Source organism: Chanos chanos, chromosome 8 (assembly GCF_902362185.1).
Source record: "Chanos chanos chromosome 8, fChaCha1.1, whole genome shotgun sequence".
NCBI classification, from domain to species: Eukaryota; Metazoa; Chordata; class Actinopteri; order Gonorynchiformes; family Chanidae; genus Chanos; species Chanos chanos.
Window position 1 is genome coordinate 12,260,575 of NC_044502.1, and position 16,264 is coordinate 12,276,838.

Genomic DNA, 16,264 nt, shown 5'->3' on the forward strand with positions numbered 1-16,264 from the left:
TAATGTTTCGGAAGTCCAGATTCCGAAAGAGGTGTCTCGTGCATGTACGCATTGCGAGAACGTTTGCAGTAATTTGCGCAGGCGCAGACTCTGCGTGGAACCCAACATTGCAGATCCTCTGCGTGACCCAAGGCGGAAATGGCGTTAGTCATCGCGTGTCACAGTATTTTGGAAATAAGTATACAAGCCTTCCAATGACAGCCGAAAACCTTACAGCTGAAAACCTAACACGTAACGCACAGAAAAAAAGGATCATAGCCATGAATGGATCCCACTATTAAAGACTCGTTCATGAAGTTTAGTTAGAGAACTGAAACTGAATAAATCAAAACCATTTTCAGATTTTTGCAGTGAGGGGCTTTACATTTTTATATCATGAATTTAGTTGAACAACGATTAAATCAAAGTAATCCCATCTTGTTTAATACCCTGTAATAATAATAATAATAATAATAATAATAATAATAATAATAATGTTTTGTTGTTGTTGTTGTTGTTGTTGTTGTTGTTGTAATTCTTCTTCTTCTTCTTCTTCTTCTTCTTCTTCTTCTTCTTTCATCTCAAAACTTCCTTGGGTCAGTTGTTGTTTTTCTGAATCTCTGAGCTCATCTCAGTCCTCTGGGAGATCCAGGATCTTGCAAAAACATGTCTGCTTCCAAGCAGTATTGTTTCAACAAGTGCTGCTGCTTTATGTGTTCCAGGCAGGTTTTCCAGATGTTTGCTCGGGGACTGACTGCCCAGGTTTTCAATAAGTATTGGGATGGCTTGGGCCTTGACATTATTGGTAGTAGTAGTAGTGGTAGTAGTAGTAGTAGTAGTAGTAGCAGTAGTAGTAACAGTAGTGATATTGTTGCTATTATTGTTATAAAAGTGCCTGAATTAAATGGGAAATTCTTGTGACTTCATAAATGCTCTAGTCATATCCAATATTGCTTTTGACATATTACACACCAAAATCAGATACCCTCTGATGTTTCTCTGATCTGATTTCTGTATTCACAACACTATGTCAAATGCAGAGAGAGAGAGAGAAAAAAAAATCAAATTTAGAGTGGCCAGCAAGTTTTCCATAAATTAACTTTCTGTGTTCACCTTAAGGGAAAAGGGTATAACCATAACTTCATATTGTGTTTTAACAATCAGAAAGCTTGTAAAGTAATTATGCATTTATTTTGGTGACCATTTAATTCACTTGTATATATATGAATATTAATTTGAAGATATCTGAAAAATTGTTCCTTTGCAGCAGTGCAGCTTCACATTATTTGAAATGGTGCCTGCTTCAAACAAACTAACAAAGCCAAACTTTTGAATTTATTCACGCCAATTTTCCTCACCTGCTTTCAAGACAGACCTCAGAAGAAACAACAAAAGCCTGTCAATTAAGAAACTGGACAAATGCCAAGCATCACAACATTTAACCTTGAATACCATTTCTGATACATATTCTAATACGTGTTATAAAGCATTCGGTGAACAGAGCCCAAGACTTACACCATCTGCATGGGGGTAAAGTGATTTTATTTTGAAAAACAAGATGGCTGCAAAAAATGTCTTGAAATGGAAATGAATCTTTTTTTTTGTTTGTTTACAGATGACAAATGCAAAGCCAGCTATTACAGCAGAAGGTTTAAACTTTTTCCAGAGGATGAGGACATTTAATCGCATACTTTGGAAATTCGGTTTTCACATAACTTGCTTTATATATTACCCTAGATTCCATTTACCTCAAAGGTCACAGTCAAATGTTCTTAACTTTGGTTGCTGAGACATGTTCCATATGTATTAATGATTACAGTGAACCTTCATCTGAATGTTACACAGCAGATATCTGTCATATCCCAAATGGAAATCGAAAGCCTTACACTAACAGACAAGTTTAATAAGGTGCAGTTAAGTTAAAGACCCAGAAGGGGGCAGCAAAACATTTTGATGAACTGAGTATGACAGAAATATGTGGGTGTACATACATGAGTCGACATACCTCCCTCAGACTGGTGTAGGTGTTCATGTCCTTCCAACCCACAGAATATTCCAGTCATAGAGATTACCATTATTCGATCAAAGCCGGCTATTGTGAAGACTCGTTCATCATTCTGAGCCACCGAGGAAGCTTGTCAGAATATGATACAGTAGCACTGATAAATTCCAGTGGACTACAAGGGTATTGTTATGCATTAATAGGATTCCAGTGAAGGTTAACTGTCAACACAATGTTGCCCATGCAGCACAGTGTGTTTTTCCTCTTTCTTTTTCCTTCCTTCTTTTTATTTCACTCTGATTCCATATTCTCTGGCTTACCTGCTGTTAACTCTGCCATTAAGTTCTTACGACACTTCATATATATATATATATGACATTTAATGTATCTGTAAATCATGTTGATTCAAATACTGTTAACTGACCTGACCTGACCTGCCTTCATCTAATATTTTCATATTTGTTAGTGTGCATATACTATATATTCTGTTCAAAGCTACTCAAAATATATCAAATTACCACAGTTCCTTGATTCCTGGAGACACAGTGTGCACAATCTATCTTTTATCTTTTGGGCAGAACAGTGTGAGAAATCTTTAAACCCCAGCTAACAGAAAAGATAAGGAGGAAATAAGCAGTCTTTGAATGGCTGGGTAAGTCTCTCTCTCTCTCTCTCTCTCTCTCTCTCTCTCTAATTTTCTAAAAAATGGCCTCAGTCTTTTATTTTAAAAAAATCTTTCCTTTCGGCGGCCATCTTAAAAATGCGTCACTGTTGCTCCCAGCAGTGACTTCATGAGTGAAAACGTTAGTGCTTGTGAGTGGACTGGCGAAAGCTGTATGTAGACAATGAGAAGCAGAATGGTTTTCTTATTTTAGTATATGTTACAATAAAAATATGTTGTTATAAGTTAAAATTGTTTTAAACTTTTTGTCTGAAATCCCGCATCAATAATGTAGCATATCATATGGCACACCTTATGTAGTTTACAGCGTGCATCGAGATTTATTTTAAATTTAGGAAAAATCTGTGAAATCACTCTAACCTGGCGAATGGCAAAATCCGTCTCGCTTGAAACCTGGTGAAGAGAACCACGTGTTTACTGTTTTTAAACGGAAAACCATTTTGTGAACTGAACAGATAGCGTTTTGAAATGCTTTTAAAGAATCGCGAAAAGTATCTGTTGAGACTGTTTGGAGCCCTGGTCGACTGAGATGCATTGCTTGGAAAGCTCTTCGCCCACCGAGTCCCGACAGTTGTTGATTTGGACTCTCCTACCCGGTCAGCATCCTAATTCTATGAGAGGACAGACAAGGAGCAAGGTAACGTTAAAAGTCTGTTTAACTTTGAGTATGCATGTACATTAACAGCGTAATGATATTAGGCATTGTGTGTTACTAATAGAGCTAATTTAGCTGCGATTGTGTAGCTTCGGTTTTCAAAGCAATGGCCCTTACAGTGAACTCGCCATAATTTTGGTTTTAATAATTCTGGCGAATTAGAGCAGACTGGATATGTTATAATTTAGTGTAACCTATCAGATATTGTATAATTTAGTGAGGGGACCCTTAGTGGGTTGGTCTCTGAGAGAAAAGACCTTTTCATACTCAAGGAGCTTTTGTCGAAATGGGGGGGGGGGGTGTAAAGGTGATTTCCTAGTCTGGCGATTGATGTCTGAGTGTACCGTGTCGAATTTATTTCCGTCAACCAGGCTATGTAACATACAGGACGATTTTAAGACGCACCAGCTCCATGAAACGAAGCAACACAAAATACTGTTAAAATCCCACCAATGTTACATCACTGTCGCATATTTTAGTCTTGGGCAGTTGCATATAGCCATGTTTTTAAAGAAAGAAAACTGGAACGTAACATGTTTCTTTCCTTCACTATCATTTGACTCTTAGATCTGACGCAGGACCGATTTTCAGCACCCTCTAACCTTAAATGCATCTGCAGTTATTATATCTATGGTTATTTTATCTCTCATGGGGGCATGAGAGACATATAACTAGATGTGGCACATAGAGGTGGTAGTTGAACAAGTTATCACATACCCAGAATTCTTATCATATTAAAGGCCTTACACAGTACCTCATCATTCTTGGATCTAACCGTCAACTGTAGTCGACTTTTTTGGCAATGCAGAAAGAGTTCTCCTTGAAACGATTAAGTGAGATACAAAACAGAAACTGTAATTTTTTTGTGTGTAATCCACACCATGAAAATTCAAATGCAATGGCATGTATAGCCTGTGGGCTATATTAGCCGGAAATTTTAACTGTAGCCTTGGTCAGTCTTGTGTATACCTCTACCAAATCTTGTATTTGTTACACAAAGCGGGTTGTTTACCCGCTGAGAGATTAAGGTGACTCTGAAAAGAGACATTTAAAAAGGACAGAATGGCAACTAGATACTCAATGCTTTTTCCTTGTTGCTAGGTTCCACAAGTGCTCAACATTCACTGTTATCATTGACTCGTGAGCTACCTTTGGCTGTTACTATGGTTTCTACAGATTTTTTTTTTCTTTCTCGGCTGTGCAATTGCATTTCAATTTTGAATTGGCTCATATAAAGCACTTCGAAAAAGTTATGTCATTGCAATGATAAATTGCAAGAGCTGGCCTTGGCAAACTAAGACTCAAGCTAATTAGATCCATATAAACTAATTTATTATTAGAGGTGTGAACTGGACCTTAGGGGGGGAATGCATTAGTTATGTCTAACCCACTCCTGTTGGCATAGTGAAGATATGTTGTCTGACATTAAATACTTTGCATGTTGACCCGCAATTTCTGGGAGTTCATTGCAGCTTTCACATACATATGTTTTTCAATTCATTGCATATCAGTAGACCTTAAATGTTAAAGCATGATGTTCTGCAAGTATTGAAAATGCACAAAATTAGGGAACTTGTTTGAAATGTAAGCCTCCCTCTCTACATCGCAAATATACAGTGGAAAAAGAAAAGAAAATCTACCCCACTCATTTATAAATTACATTCCTGACATGTAGATGTCACACACTGACCTGGCACTTGTATATCTTAGCCTGAAGGTAAAAAGCTGAAATCTTGTTCTGTAAAACAGACTATGATTGGCCGATTGCCCTTTTGTATAGGTTGCCTAGTTATTGTGTTTGGCAGATAAGCATAAACTGTATGATTTCACATTGTGTAAGGACAAATAATGGTGTCCATTTAGCCTGCACACACAGCTCTGTGAAGGTGATATGAGAAATGCTTCGTGAACTCAGTGATTGTCCATGAAAACACATTTTGTCCTCTCTCAGTATTTTTAGCACTTGGCATGTTTGCACACAGCTGCCAAACTCTGTGCCCCATTCCCATGGTACAGCAGTGTGATCAGATCCTCATATCTCTGACTGCTTTAGGTTCATCCGTCACCTTCATATAAACTCAAAAATGTCAGCGTATCCGCTGTATTTTTAATGTTAAACAGAAAAATCTTTTATTCATAGCATTTGATCCACTCTTTGTACTGTGTTCTCTACCTGACATTTTTTCTCCTGGGCTGATAAATCCTGTACGGAAATTATCTGATTGTCTTGGGGAATCTGAGGACTTTGAGACATTTTATCCGTATTGTCTGGAGACTAAATTGTGCTGCATTGAAGGTAAATGCTAAGTATACGGTGTTAATGCTTTAGAATCTTCCATCTCAACCCACATAGAATCTGTCTAAAAATAGCCAGGCACAAGCAAAACTGTCGCTGGCCGCTGGAGTGAACTTCAAGATATTTCACTTGGAAAGGGTTGAAACAAGAACCATTTTTTATCAGAAGAGTTGACGCAAAGATGCACGCAGTCTGACATCTGTTATGGTGTCATTTTAAAGGGCAGTAGGTCTGAAATAACAGTACCCAGTGTTTAGACAAGCGATAAGCTTTTTATGACAGTTTGAAGATGTCCCCAGATGAACATTAACATTGCGTTTGCAAAATGGCTTGGTACTGGCTGAGGTGGGATGATGTCTTCAACCAAAGTTATAACTTTTTATAAATCATTCTAACGTCATTTTTATAATATGCTGAAAACAGACCAGCTGTGATAGCCTATTAGTCTGTGTTGAATGCCTTTATTTCAGGTGATTCTGCTTCAATCTCTCTGTTGGCCTTTCAAAGCAATGGTTTAGTCAAACCTATTTGCTTAGTATGTGTTGTGCTAACACTGCAGGTTTTATGCTTATGGCTGAAGGAGACAGATATATTGATTTGTGCTCATTTTGTTTTCGACATCTTTACTACATTTTTCATGCTTGTGTGTTGGTCCCAGAACAGGTTTAGTAGTTATGAGAAAGCATGTTTTGTTGTGATGAAAAAGTAAGATCTGTTTCTTTCCCCTAATACAGTGGTTCTCAATCCTGCTCCTGGAGGACCCCTGCTCTGCATATCTTCTACCTGTCCCTGCTCTGGACATACCTGATTAGTGTGATTAACATGCTCTTGATTAAATCAGGTGTGCTCAGCCAATCAAAAGTGCCACTGATGAGTTCAGCCAGATAGGTAGGGCAGGGAAAGATGGAAAACGTGCAGTGCAGGGGTCCCCCAGGAGCAGGATTCAGAAACACTGCTCTAACATGAATTGAAAGATGAAAACTATACTGACCAAAAAAGTTTGCTTTTTTTTTTTTTTTTTTTTTTATTCATTGTTTTTTGTTTGTTTGTTTTACGGCCCTTTTGTTCTTAACGTAAGTAAATGCAAAACCTGCTGTCAAACCTATTGGGATAACAGGTATAGCTTAACCTTTGTTCTCCAGGCTGTGTTATATCCATTAGGAACAGATGATATGAGAAATTGATCTCTGTAAGTCTGTGTGTATAGGACCAGAGGAGATTAAAAGCTCACTCATCCTATTGGATTAACTCTGTGGCACTCTAACGAAGAAAGGATCTTATCTTGAACCGCAACTCATCACCTTTTAAAACCTCATAAAGAGAAAGGAAATGAATTGCATGATGAAACAGCACGTGTATCGGACTGTGAAAGCATATGTCTCTTAAGAAGTATTTCTTCAGCCTCACAAAATTCTGACTGCTGTATTCGTTCTTTTTTTCCCCATCCTTTTTCATCCATAAGTAAGACAAGACTAGTTTTGACCATTGATTAGGCCTAACCATTTTAAGCATTGGGCATTCATTTTTATGCTGCAAGACGTCTTATAGTTCTTATAGATCATGACTATAAGAATTTTTTAGCTTTCAGTTGTATTTGACTTTCAGTTGGTTTATCCTTAAGATTGTTTAGGTATATGTTGCAGTACAATAGGCTGTAAATACAACCGGCCACTGCCGGGTGCTTGAAACTTGTCTTGTCTTTGGTGTTCCATACGTTATGACTGTTTTATTCCCCATTAATCATTTTTTTCCAGAGTAATAACAGCACAGTGTTTTTCTCTCTTCTCATTCCCAACCCATTATCTTTCCACAGGACATCTCCTCCATGGTAAGATGCTTTCATGGGAGGCGACATGTCTGGTGAGAGAGCCATGACTGCCATGCCTCCCCTCAGCTCTGCAAAATGTGGGGAAGAATGGTTTACTCCACTAATATTCCTCCTGTGGATGCCGGAGCCTCCAACATCTCCCTCTCACCCCTCTCCAGGGTTTGGCCGCTGAACCTTCTCAGGGAGCCGCCGGAGATAACGCGGGTCATGGGGAACTCCTCCATGGAGAACAGTTCCCATGGATACAGGACACTTCTAGACCCGGTGACACCAACCCCGGCCGCCCAGGACTCTGTTCAAGGCCTCAGTTTGCCTCTCCAGATCTTCTTCTGCTTTGTGATTATCTGTATACTCCTGGTAGCCTTTCTGGGGAATATAGTGGTCTGTCTGATGGTGTATCAACGTTCTGCAATGCGATCTGCCATTAACATCTTGCTCGCCAGCTTGGCGTTCGCCGACATGATGTTGGCCGTCTTGAACATGCCTTTTGCCATGGTCACTGCGGTAACTACCAAGTGGATCTTCGGAGATGCCTTCTGCAGAGTGTCGGCTATGTTCTTCTGGCTGTTTGTCATAGAGGGGGCAGTCATCCTCCTCATAATAAGCATTGACCGCTTTCTAATCATTGTACAGAAACAGGACAAGCTGAGTCCCCACAGGGCCAAAGTACTCATCGTTGTTTCCTGGATAATCTCCTTCTGTTTTTCTTTCCCTCTTGCCATAGGCCTTCCATCCCTGCAGATCCCATCTAGGGCTCCTCAGTGCGTGTTCGGCTACACTAGCGACCAAGGCTACCACGCGTACGTGGTACTCGTCACGCTGGTCTTCTTCTTCGTGCCCTTCCTTGTCATGCTCTACACCTTCATGGGGATCCTGAACACCATTCGTCACAACGCTATACGCATCCACAGCCAAACGGACAGCATTTGCCTGAGTCAGGCCAGCAAATTGGGCCTGATGAGTCTCCAAAGGCCTTTCCAAATGAACATCGACATGAGCTTCAAAACACGTGCCTTCACCACCATCCTCATCCTCTTTTCCGTCTTTACCGTTTGCTGGGCACCTTTCACCACCTACAGTCTGGTGTCCACATTCAGTAGTGGTTTCTACTACAAGGAGAACTTCTTTGAAGTCAGCACCTGGCTCTTATGTCTGTGCTACCTCAAGTCAGCTCTCAACCCCCTCATATACTACTGGCGGATTAAGAAGTTCCGCGACGCCTGCCTTGACTTGATGCCCAAGTACTTCAAATTTATTCCCCAGTTGCCCGGCCACACTAAACGGCGAATACGTCCCAGTGCCATTTATGTGTGCGGAGAACATCGTTCTGTGGAATAACGTTGGACACACTGATCACATTGGGTTATCGTTAGCTCTTTAGATGATTTGGAGGAGTACAGGCTAATCTCAGAACAAGCTGTGATATAATTTTCGTTTAGGTAGTTTTCTATCTTTTTTTTTTTTTTTTTTTGGTCTGGTTTTTTAACTATGAGACTGGTCGACAATGCCTGTAAATTGCTTGAACGGAGGTTACACGCCAAGTTTGGAAGCTGTTTTTCTATTGTTGGTAACTTCTCAAGAATGCTCTGAAAGATATATTATTTAGTCTGTACCTGTCAGAATGCTGCTATATTTGGTGAAAATGTGCAATTTTAGTGTACTGTAATTTTATCATGAATGTAATAAAATGTAGGCATTTGTTACATTGGTAACATTGTCTATGGTGGTTCTTGTTTGTATTTTTTGTATTTTGTGTTTTTTTTCCTTTGAAGGTTTTGTTTTAGTAGTGCATGGAAATGATTAAAAACAGTATTTTAGAAAAAATCTCATTCAGTTCAAAGGCTTTTTCTTTCATTCTTCTGCTTTCTACTGGAAATGCTGAAAAGCAGTCAGTTCTATTTAAATATGTCAGCTGGCTTTGACATCAGAGCTGTACAATCCTTATGCACCCTAATGAACTAGAATTTTCAGGTTTAACATTTAAATTGAACAGTTGAGATGCCAATCCTGCTCATTTTGGTAAGCTGTTCAAGTACTCTTTGTCTGGTCTCGATGAAGAGCTTCGCTATGAAAGGCTCCAAAGAAGGAGCGAAATATTTGTTTCGGTATTTAGAGCAGTGCTTACTTGTCCATTAGATGAAGGCTGTATTTCACATTGATGTCATTTAAGTTATATAATGGAGCTTTTTGCCTTCTATTTTCATAAGGTTAACAGTAATTATCTCTAGTTCTGCATCACCGGCATCTTGTCTTTTCTCTCGAGAATGCTCTTAGTCAGACTCTTCAATGAGTGCCCACAGAAGCCTCAGAGATTTTCCACTGTGAATTCAAGCATTGTGTTTTTCTCTTATGTTCTTCCTGTATCTCTCATCGCAAAATACCCCTGGCGATTGCAGCGATTCCGTAGAATGTCATTAAAAACGACCACCGAAGGACAGTAATGTAACATAAAACACAATTTAGGGCTATTAGTTCTGAGTCTGTTGGGGATGATGTATCTAGTTTGCTGCTATGATTTTCCCCAAAGTCCAATTTCACCCATTCTGTTCTGTTCTACACTGTTGTTTGGGCACATATTCAAATGAACACATCACATTTTCTAACTGATGGGTTTGATTTTTTCTTTTCTTTTTTTTGCCTAAGAGAAATTTGTTCCCCCTCTCTCATTAACTCTTTTCCGTTTATGTGTTGACCACTATAGTGCCCGCAGCGCAAACCATGAATATCATTTACCGTACTTTTGTTTTGGTGGATACAGAAATTACATCAACACCAGGTGCTGCATATTAACAAGCCTCTGACTGAATGTAAAATGGCTTTTTCAGTATGGTTTGATGCTTAATTAGTGTTTGGTTGGGATATTGATTGGTTTGAAATGCAAATTGAACACGCATTTCATTGATGGAAAAAAAAAATGCCATGTGTATTTGGTTGATATCAAAGCGCAGAGATTTCTAATTTCCTCTGCTTTTTTTTTTCATAAAGGGCATGCGTTCCACTGTGAATATGTGGGCCAGAGAAGTCATCTCCTCATTCAGAGTAAGAGACGGGTAAAGAGAAGGCAGAGAGGGTTTAATCTGTGTCCGTGCACAGACTGGGAAAGGTTAACAGAACGTTATCTTTTGTCGTGATTTCTATTCCTAAAAGGACAGTCGTCTAGGTCATCTTTTGAACTTTAACCAGCTTCATTTAGATGAAGATTAGTCTCACACACCTAAGGCAGAGTTACATTATCTCTCGCCGCTTTCAAAACGCAAAAGATGATCATCTTAAAATGCTTCCTCCCTGGAATTAATTATATGTCAAGCAGTGGCTAATGAGTATTCTTGGGACTTTGAAGCTCACTGTAGTTGTCGCCCGGAACATTATCGCTAAGCAACGGAAACTTTGTGGCGTTTAAACGAAGTCATGGCAGGTGGAATATTCTTTTCTCTTATAGAAGCTAAAATTGGTGGGTTTTACAGATTTTTGGTGTTAGTATGAATCTGGTAAATCACTGTAGCGAGTTCTAAGAAAGGTTTTTATAGTTTGATCAAAAATAAAAAAAAAAGAACTATTTCAAAAGGGTATCTAATGGATATTAGGGAGGTATTGCATGAAATGGCTGAATGGCTGTCATTTACTTGACTAATCTAGATATTTCCAGATACTAGACGTTGTCGTGGTGAGTTGATTTGCATCGATCTGGAATATCCTTGTTAGAACCTGAGTGCGCTGGTCTGCACCATGCTTTGTTTGTCCTTGTTTAGCCTGGAATCTATGGAGATGTTATCTGAATCACAGGGGTATGGAATAAGAGTTTGATTTACTGATGCATGTTTAACCAGATTCCTCTTAGATTGGATTTCTCTTGTTTTCCACTGCTCATGTTCTGCACTGGTTTTCCTAAGAGACTGAGTACAGAGTCCCTGCACTCCCCTGATCTGTAAACTGTCCAGATGCACTCCACCTAACCTGTGACTCTGGACCGATTGTCTCAGTCTTTGAACATGTTTCTTCTTTGTTATAGAGAATAATGAGGACAACCACTAACATCCATTCACCTGGGGAATTTCTGAATCTAGACTACTTGTTCTGCAGAAAGGCCTTACAGGAAGAATTCGTCAAATTGTTGTTTCTGCTTGTTAGACATAATACAATGGTTTTTTTTACAAAAGGATTGATATTCATGGATGTCTTTGATGATACCAGCATGATCAAAGATGTATAACTTGTTTAATATCCCAGTTAAAAGGTTTGTCACTCAAACCAGGCTACATGCTTAACTTTCAAAAGCTCATAGAGAGGAAGATTCTTCTTAAAAGAATAGAAGAAATTTTCCGCTTGATCCAATGTAGCATAACACAAACAATAATTGATGAATTTTATAAGATGCTTTAAGGATGCTATTATTGAGAATGCCATGGTGTAAATTAAAATGCATGTATCTTTCAGCTTAGTCTTCTACTACAGTTACTAAAAACATTTTGAACAGAATTTTCGCGTAACAAATGTACATCTCTGTGTTAATGGCCAATTAAGCAAGCACTTAAATACCTCTACATGCATCCATTTGCATATATACAAACAAGGAATTCCTTATGTGCCATATGCACACAGTCGTTATGGGGTTACTTGGTTTTAATTGCAGTTTCTCTCTGTTTTGTGTATTATTTGCTGTGTTAATGGATCTCCATCATTTTGTCATATTGTTCTTTACTTGCCAGCTCAGACACCATGTTATGTACCATGTTATTTCCATTTTATTTGATGTCTGTGGAATAATGCATTTATAACCAAGGAAATCCATTTGAAATGGTGATACTGATTACTGTCAGAACAGATATCAGGCATGCCAAGTAAAGGCCAAAATAAAGGAAACACTAATACAGATTACTTTAACAGGGTGTTGGGTCATTAGACACTTCCAGAACAACTAAAGTGCACCTTAACATTACAAGTTTAATGAGGCTCTTCAATTTTGCAGGAAAGATATAATACCAGGTGAAATTGAACCATTTGGGTGTTTTGTTAGTGGTGGAGAAAAAGCTACATCAGAATCTCCCATAAATGCTCAAATGAAATTTGGTGACGTAAACATCTGTGGGATATAGTGTATATTGTTTAATTCTCATCAAAGCATTCAATTACATTAAGTCTTTACCTGTAAAAGGGGTTATTTTCATCCTTGAACAAACTGCTCTCGTTAGAAAGCACTCTCACTCACTCTCATGCCTATACAGGGAACGCAGAATGCACTCAGAATTACTTTTTTTTTTTTTGGTCTTAAGCATCATGTCGCATTTTTATCTGTCTTGCGTAGGCCTGCTTAAGTTCTTTTTCATTTGTTTTCCTCGATCTGTCAGTCACATGTATTTACACTGCAGCCCTCTCTTGGCTTTACGCCTTCATTCTATGATAGATGAGGAGGAGGCTGCTATCTAACACGCGCTGGAGCCCTTGCCAGTTGTTTCCATGGCAACAGGGAGAAACACGTGCGCATGGGTGCTGCGCTCGACACGGTACAGTCGGTGCGCAAGCAGCTGTCTTGAGACCTCCCGAGACCCCGCGTCTCAGAGCCGTTCCGTCACCTCAGTCTGTCACACGTGTGCTGCACGGAGGTGTCAATCCACCAGGCCACACGAGCTGTCGGTCCTCGTCATCGCACTATTAAGCGCTTTGTCTGAAGCAGCTGCCTTACAGCAGCTTCATCAAGGCGAGTTCACGCCACATCAGGGGCGCTGCCGCTTTGGTTCAATGTAATCGCTACATGCTTACCTTAAAGAGGAGGACCGCTGATTGCAAATAAACCAGCACACATAGATAGTACGTTACATGGTTGCTGTCGATTGTTTTAGGCTAATTTGTGGTGCGGGAATATTTTAAATGCTTCTGCTGGGAAGTCAACGATGAGAAATTGAATAAGTTAATATCTAATGTTTGCAGTTAATTAACATTGCGTCGACCCTCCGAACTACTTTATTTTTATTCACTTTTGGGCTGAACAATTATAGCACAAATGGTTCACGGTTCTCAGACTGAATTAAATCAGCCGTCCCGCTTAATGAGCCTGTTAAACGAACCCCATTTCAGAGGACACAAAAATTAGAGTGCTCATTAGTAAAGTATAAAGGAATGACTGAAGCATTTGGCATTACTAAGTTATGGACTGTAAGTAATAAAAAAATGAAATAAAATAAATTTCACTTATTCTCTGGACTACATTATCTATCTAAGGGGGAGTGTTTCACCCTCAGATGGTGATGTTTCCCAAAGTAATGTATCTTCAACTGTAAAATGAACAATGTTTTGGCCTTTCAATGACCAGGGTTACAAAGATGTTTAATACATTCATTTTGATTCCCATATTCAGTGTTCCATTTTGAAAATCAGCATTTTGCGTAAACTTTTTACAAGTCAACATTGGTTGATACACGTAATATACCTCTGTTGCCTTCCACATGAAGGCACTAATTCTCCATCTGTCATATAGTTCAGATAATCTGCTGTCCACCGGGCTGCCCTTGTTGTAGACATGGCAACCTCTTAGTGTGCAAGAGAGAAAAATTTAATCTGTTCATTGTCTTTAACGCTATGATGTGAAACCAACTCTCTAACAAATAAATTAGCTTTCGACAAATGGGATTCTAGAGGTGACTGAGGTTAAATGGTGTAACCGAAAGTGTTCTAGAATGTACGGTCCAGATGAAGTAGAAAGTACTACAGTGTAGTTTCCTTTCAGATCCAATATGTTTGACTTTGAATACAACCAAACTTTAAAGACAACTGTTTTTTTTTTTTTTAGCTTGCCGTACTTACATCATCAGCTGTTTAAGGATTTTGTCCCTTTGCCTTCCCCGAGAAATCAATGCTTTCTCGGGACCCAAAGACCTGTGTGTGGACTTCAAACACATTCTGCAGGGAGACTCACAATTCTTCAGTTTCACAACAACACAAACCTAAACCGGCTGTTTTTGCAGTTGAAGAACATAATTATCGTTCCCCAGTCACCGTTTTTTCGTATGTATTTTTTTTTGTCTTTTGAAACTGAGGGGCCACCCCTCGTGTTATATTTGCACTTCCGTTAGGGGAAGTATGGCAAATGAGCAGTTCATGGCTGTGGTGTACAGTTCTTGTCCTTTAGGGCCACAGCGTGGATTGTTGATATAGTCGTGAGTAACCAAGTGATTAAACTCTTTGGGTAACCAGCCGCAAAACAAACACACACCGTGCTCCTCCAGGGCGACAGCTGTGCACTCCCATCATAAGGGTTCTCTGTGGAAAATGACAACAGTAAGAGGCAGAATCCCCAAAGAACATGTCACACGGAGACAGGAAAACACAGCGAGAAGGTGCGGTGGAGTGTGATTTGAAATGTTAGACTTGATATAAGGTGGTCGAATAATTATTACATTAAACCATGATTAATCAAAAACAAAAAATCAAATTAAGCCCTTATTAAAGATTTTTTTCCCCTTGCAGTAGATGCATCTGGCGTGGGCGTCACATATTTTTATTAAAAGAGAAAAAAAAAACACAGAAAGACTGGTACAGATGCTATTTTTTTTTTTAAATTGTCCATCTTGTGTCACTAGCATCATCAACCAGATGTTTTGCTCATCAGCCAGATGTTTTGCTGTTGAATGCTACTTTAACCTGACGCACTGTAGTGAAAACTAAAATCAGCTACAAAATAGGAACAAGTATTTATCAGTGTCACTTTACACTTGCATTTATTCAGATACTCTGATGCTGCATCTCTGTCGTCACAGCTCGTTAACGCCGTTAGGGAAATTAATGGTGTCATTAATTTTATTTACCACGTTACATCTGACACCCCTAATTTGACACACTCCGAATTTCAAGCTCACCAGATAAGTCATTAACTTCACCGTCCCTCCATTTCAGTAATTATAGTGCTCTGCATTTGAGTTGTTCCTTTGATATTTATTCATCTACGTTTGGGCGACAAACAAACCAAAAAACCCTTTAATCTATTTTTTCTCTTCACTGTCTGTCTCTCTAAATGACCTTTTTAGTCATCAACGCCGCATCACTGGATCGCATAATTATCTCTCTTAAATAAAGATTTGAAGTAATTCATTTAAAAACCTCTGACATCTGGTGGTTGTATGATTTTTATATGATTATACGATTATAAAGTACAATCTATCAAAACATTGCTGAAAAACACTGTGGCCTTTCGATTTTTTCCCCTCTTTCTAACACGTGGCATAGCCGCTCGCGTGTCTGCTTTGACAACATGGAGCGTCTGTGTGTTTGGTTAAAATGATCATGAGTTAGTGAACTCCTAAAAGTACTTCTTTTTATTTTGCAATAAAATGAAAACGAAAATAGCATGAAAGTATGATATAACAGAATGACTGTGATTATAATGGATAATGACTATAGCTATTAGGATGAAGCCATTAGCAATGTTCCATCGCTAACATGTTGGCCTTTGAACACTCACATCCACTTGTAGTAGGCAATGCTTCTATGGTAATGCATTCTATTCTCGAGCTCTTCATTTGCATTGTTTCCAAAGCTATAAAAATAACTGCTCTGAGCAAGCCCACCATATAAAACACATCAAACAGAGACATCATAGCTGTAAGTCAAATTTGAGAGAATTTCGAAAGTCATATTTATGGTGATGATATTTTAATGTTTCTCTGGTTTTAGAATGCATATAAAGCCTCGTTTGAATAAAAAAGTGATTATGTCCTGTCTCACCTTTTGTGGAATAGACCAGACCTCTGCTAGCTTGTTCATTAAATCACACCTTACTGCCCATATATTGATCAGTTAATATCCAAACATATATCTTCCAAGATGGAACA

General features: G+C 38.9%; 1 protein-coding gene across 1 annotated transcript; it reads left to right on the plus strand.

Annotated features, from left to right (window-relative positions):
- Positions 1-7,639: 7,639 nt before the first annotated feature.
- On the plus strand, positions 7,640-8,780 carry gpr63 (G protein-coupled receptor 63). The gene has a single exon (XM_030782863.1). It carries the CDS (start codon positions 7,650-7,652, stop codon positions 8,778-8,780), a length of 1,131 nt encoding a protein of 376 aa, XP_030638723.1. The 5' UTR covers positions 7,640-7,649.
- The last annotated feature ends 7,484 nt before the right edge of the window (positions 8,781-16,264 follow it).

Coding starts and splice junctions, on each gene's coding strand:
- gpr63 (XM_030782863.1), top strand. CDS start 7,650: ATGGGGAACTCCTCCATGGAGAACAGTTCCCATGGATACAGGACACTT.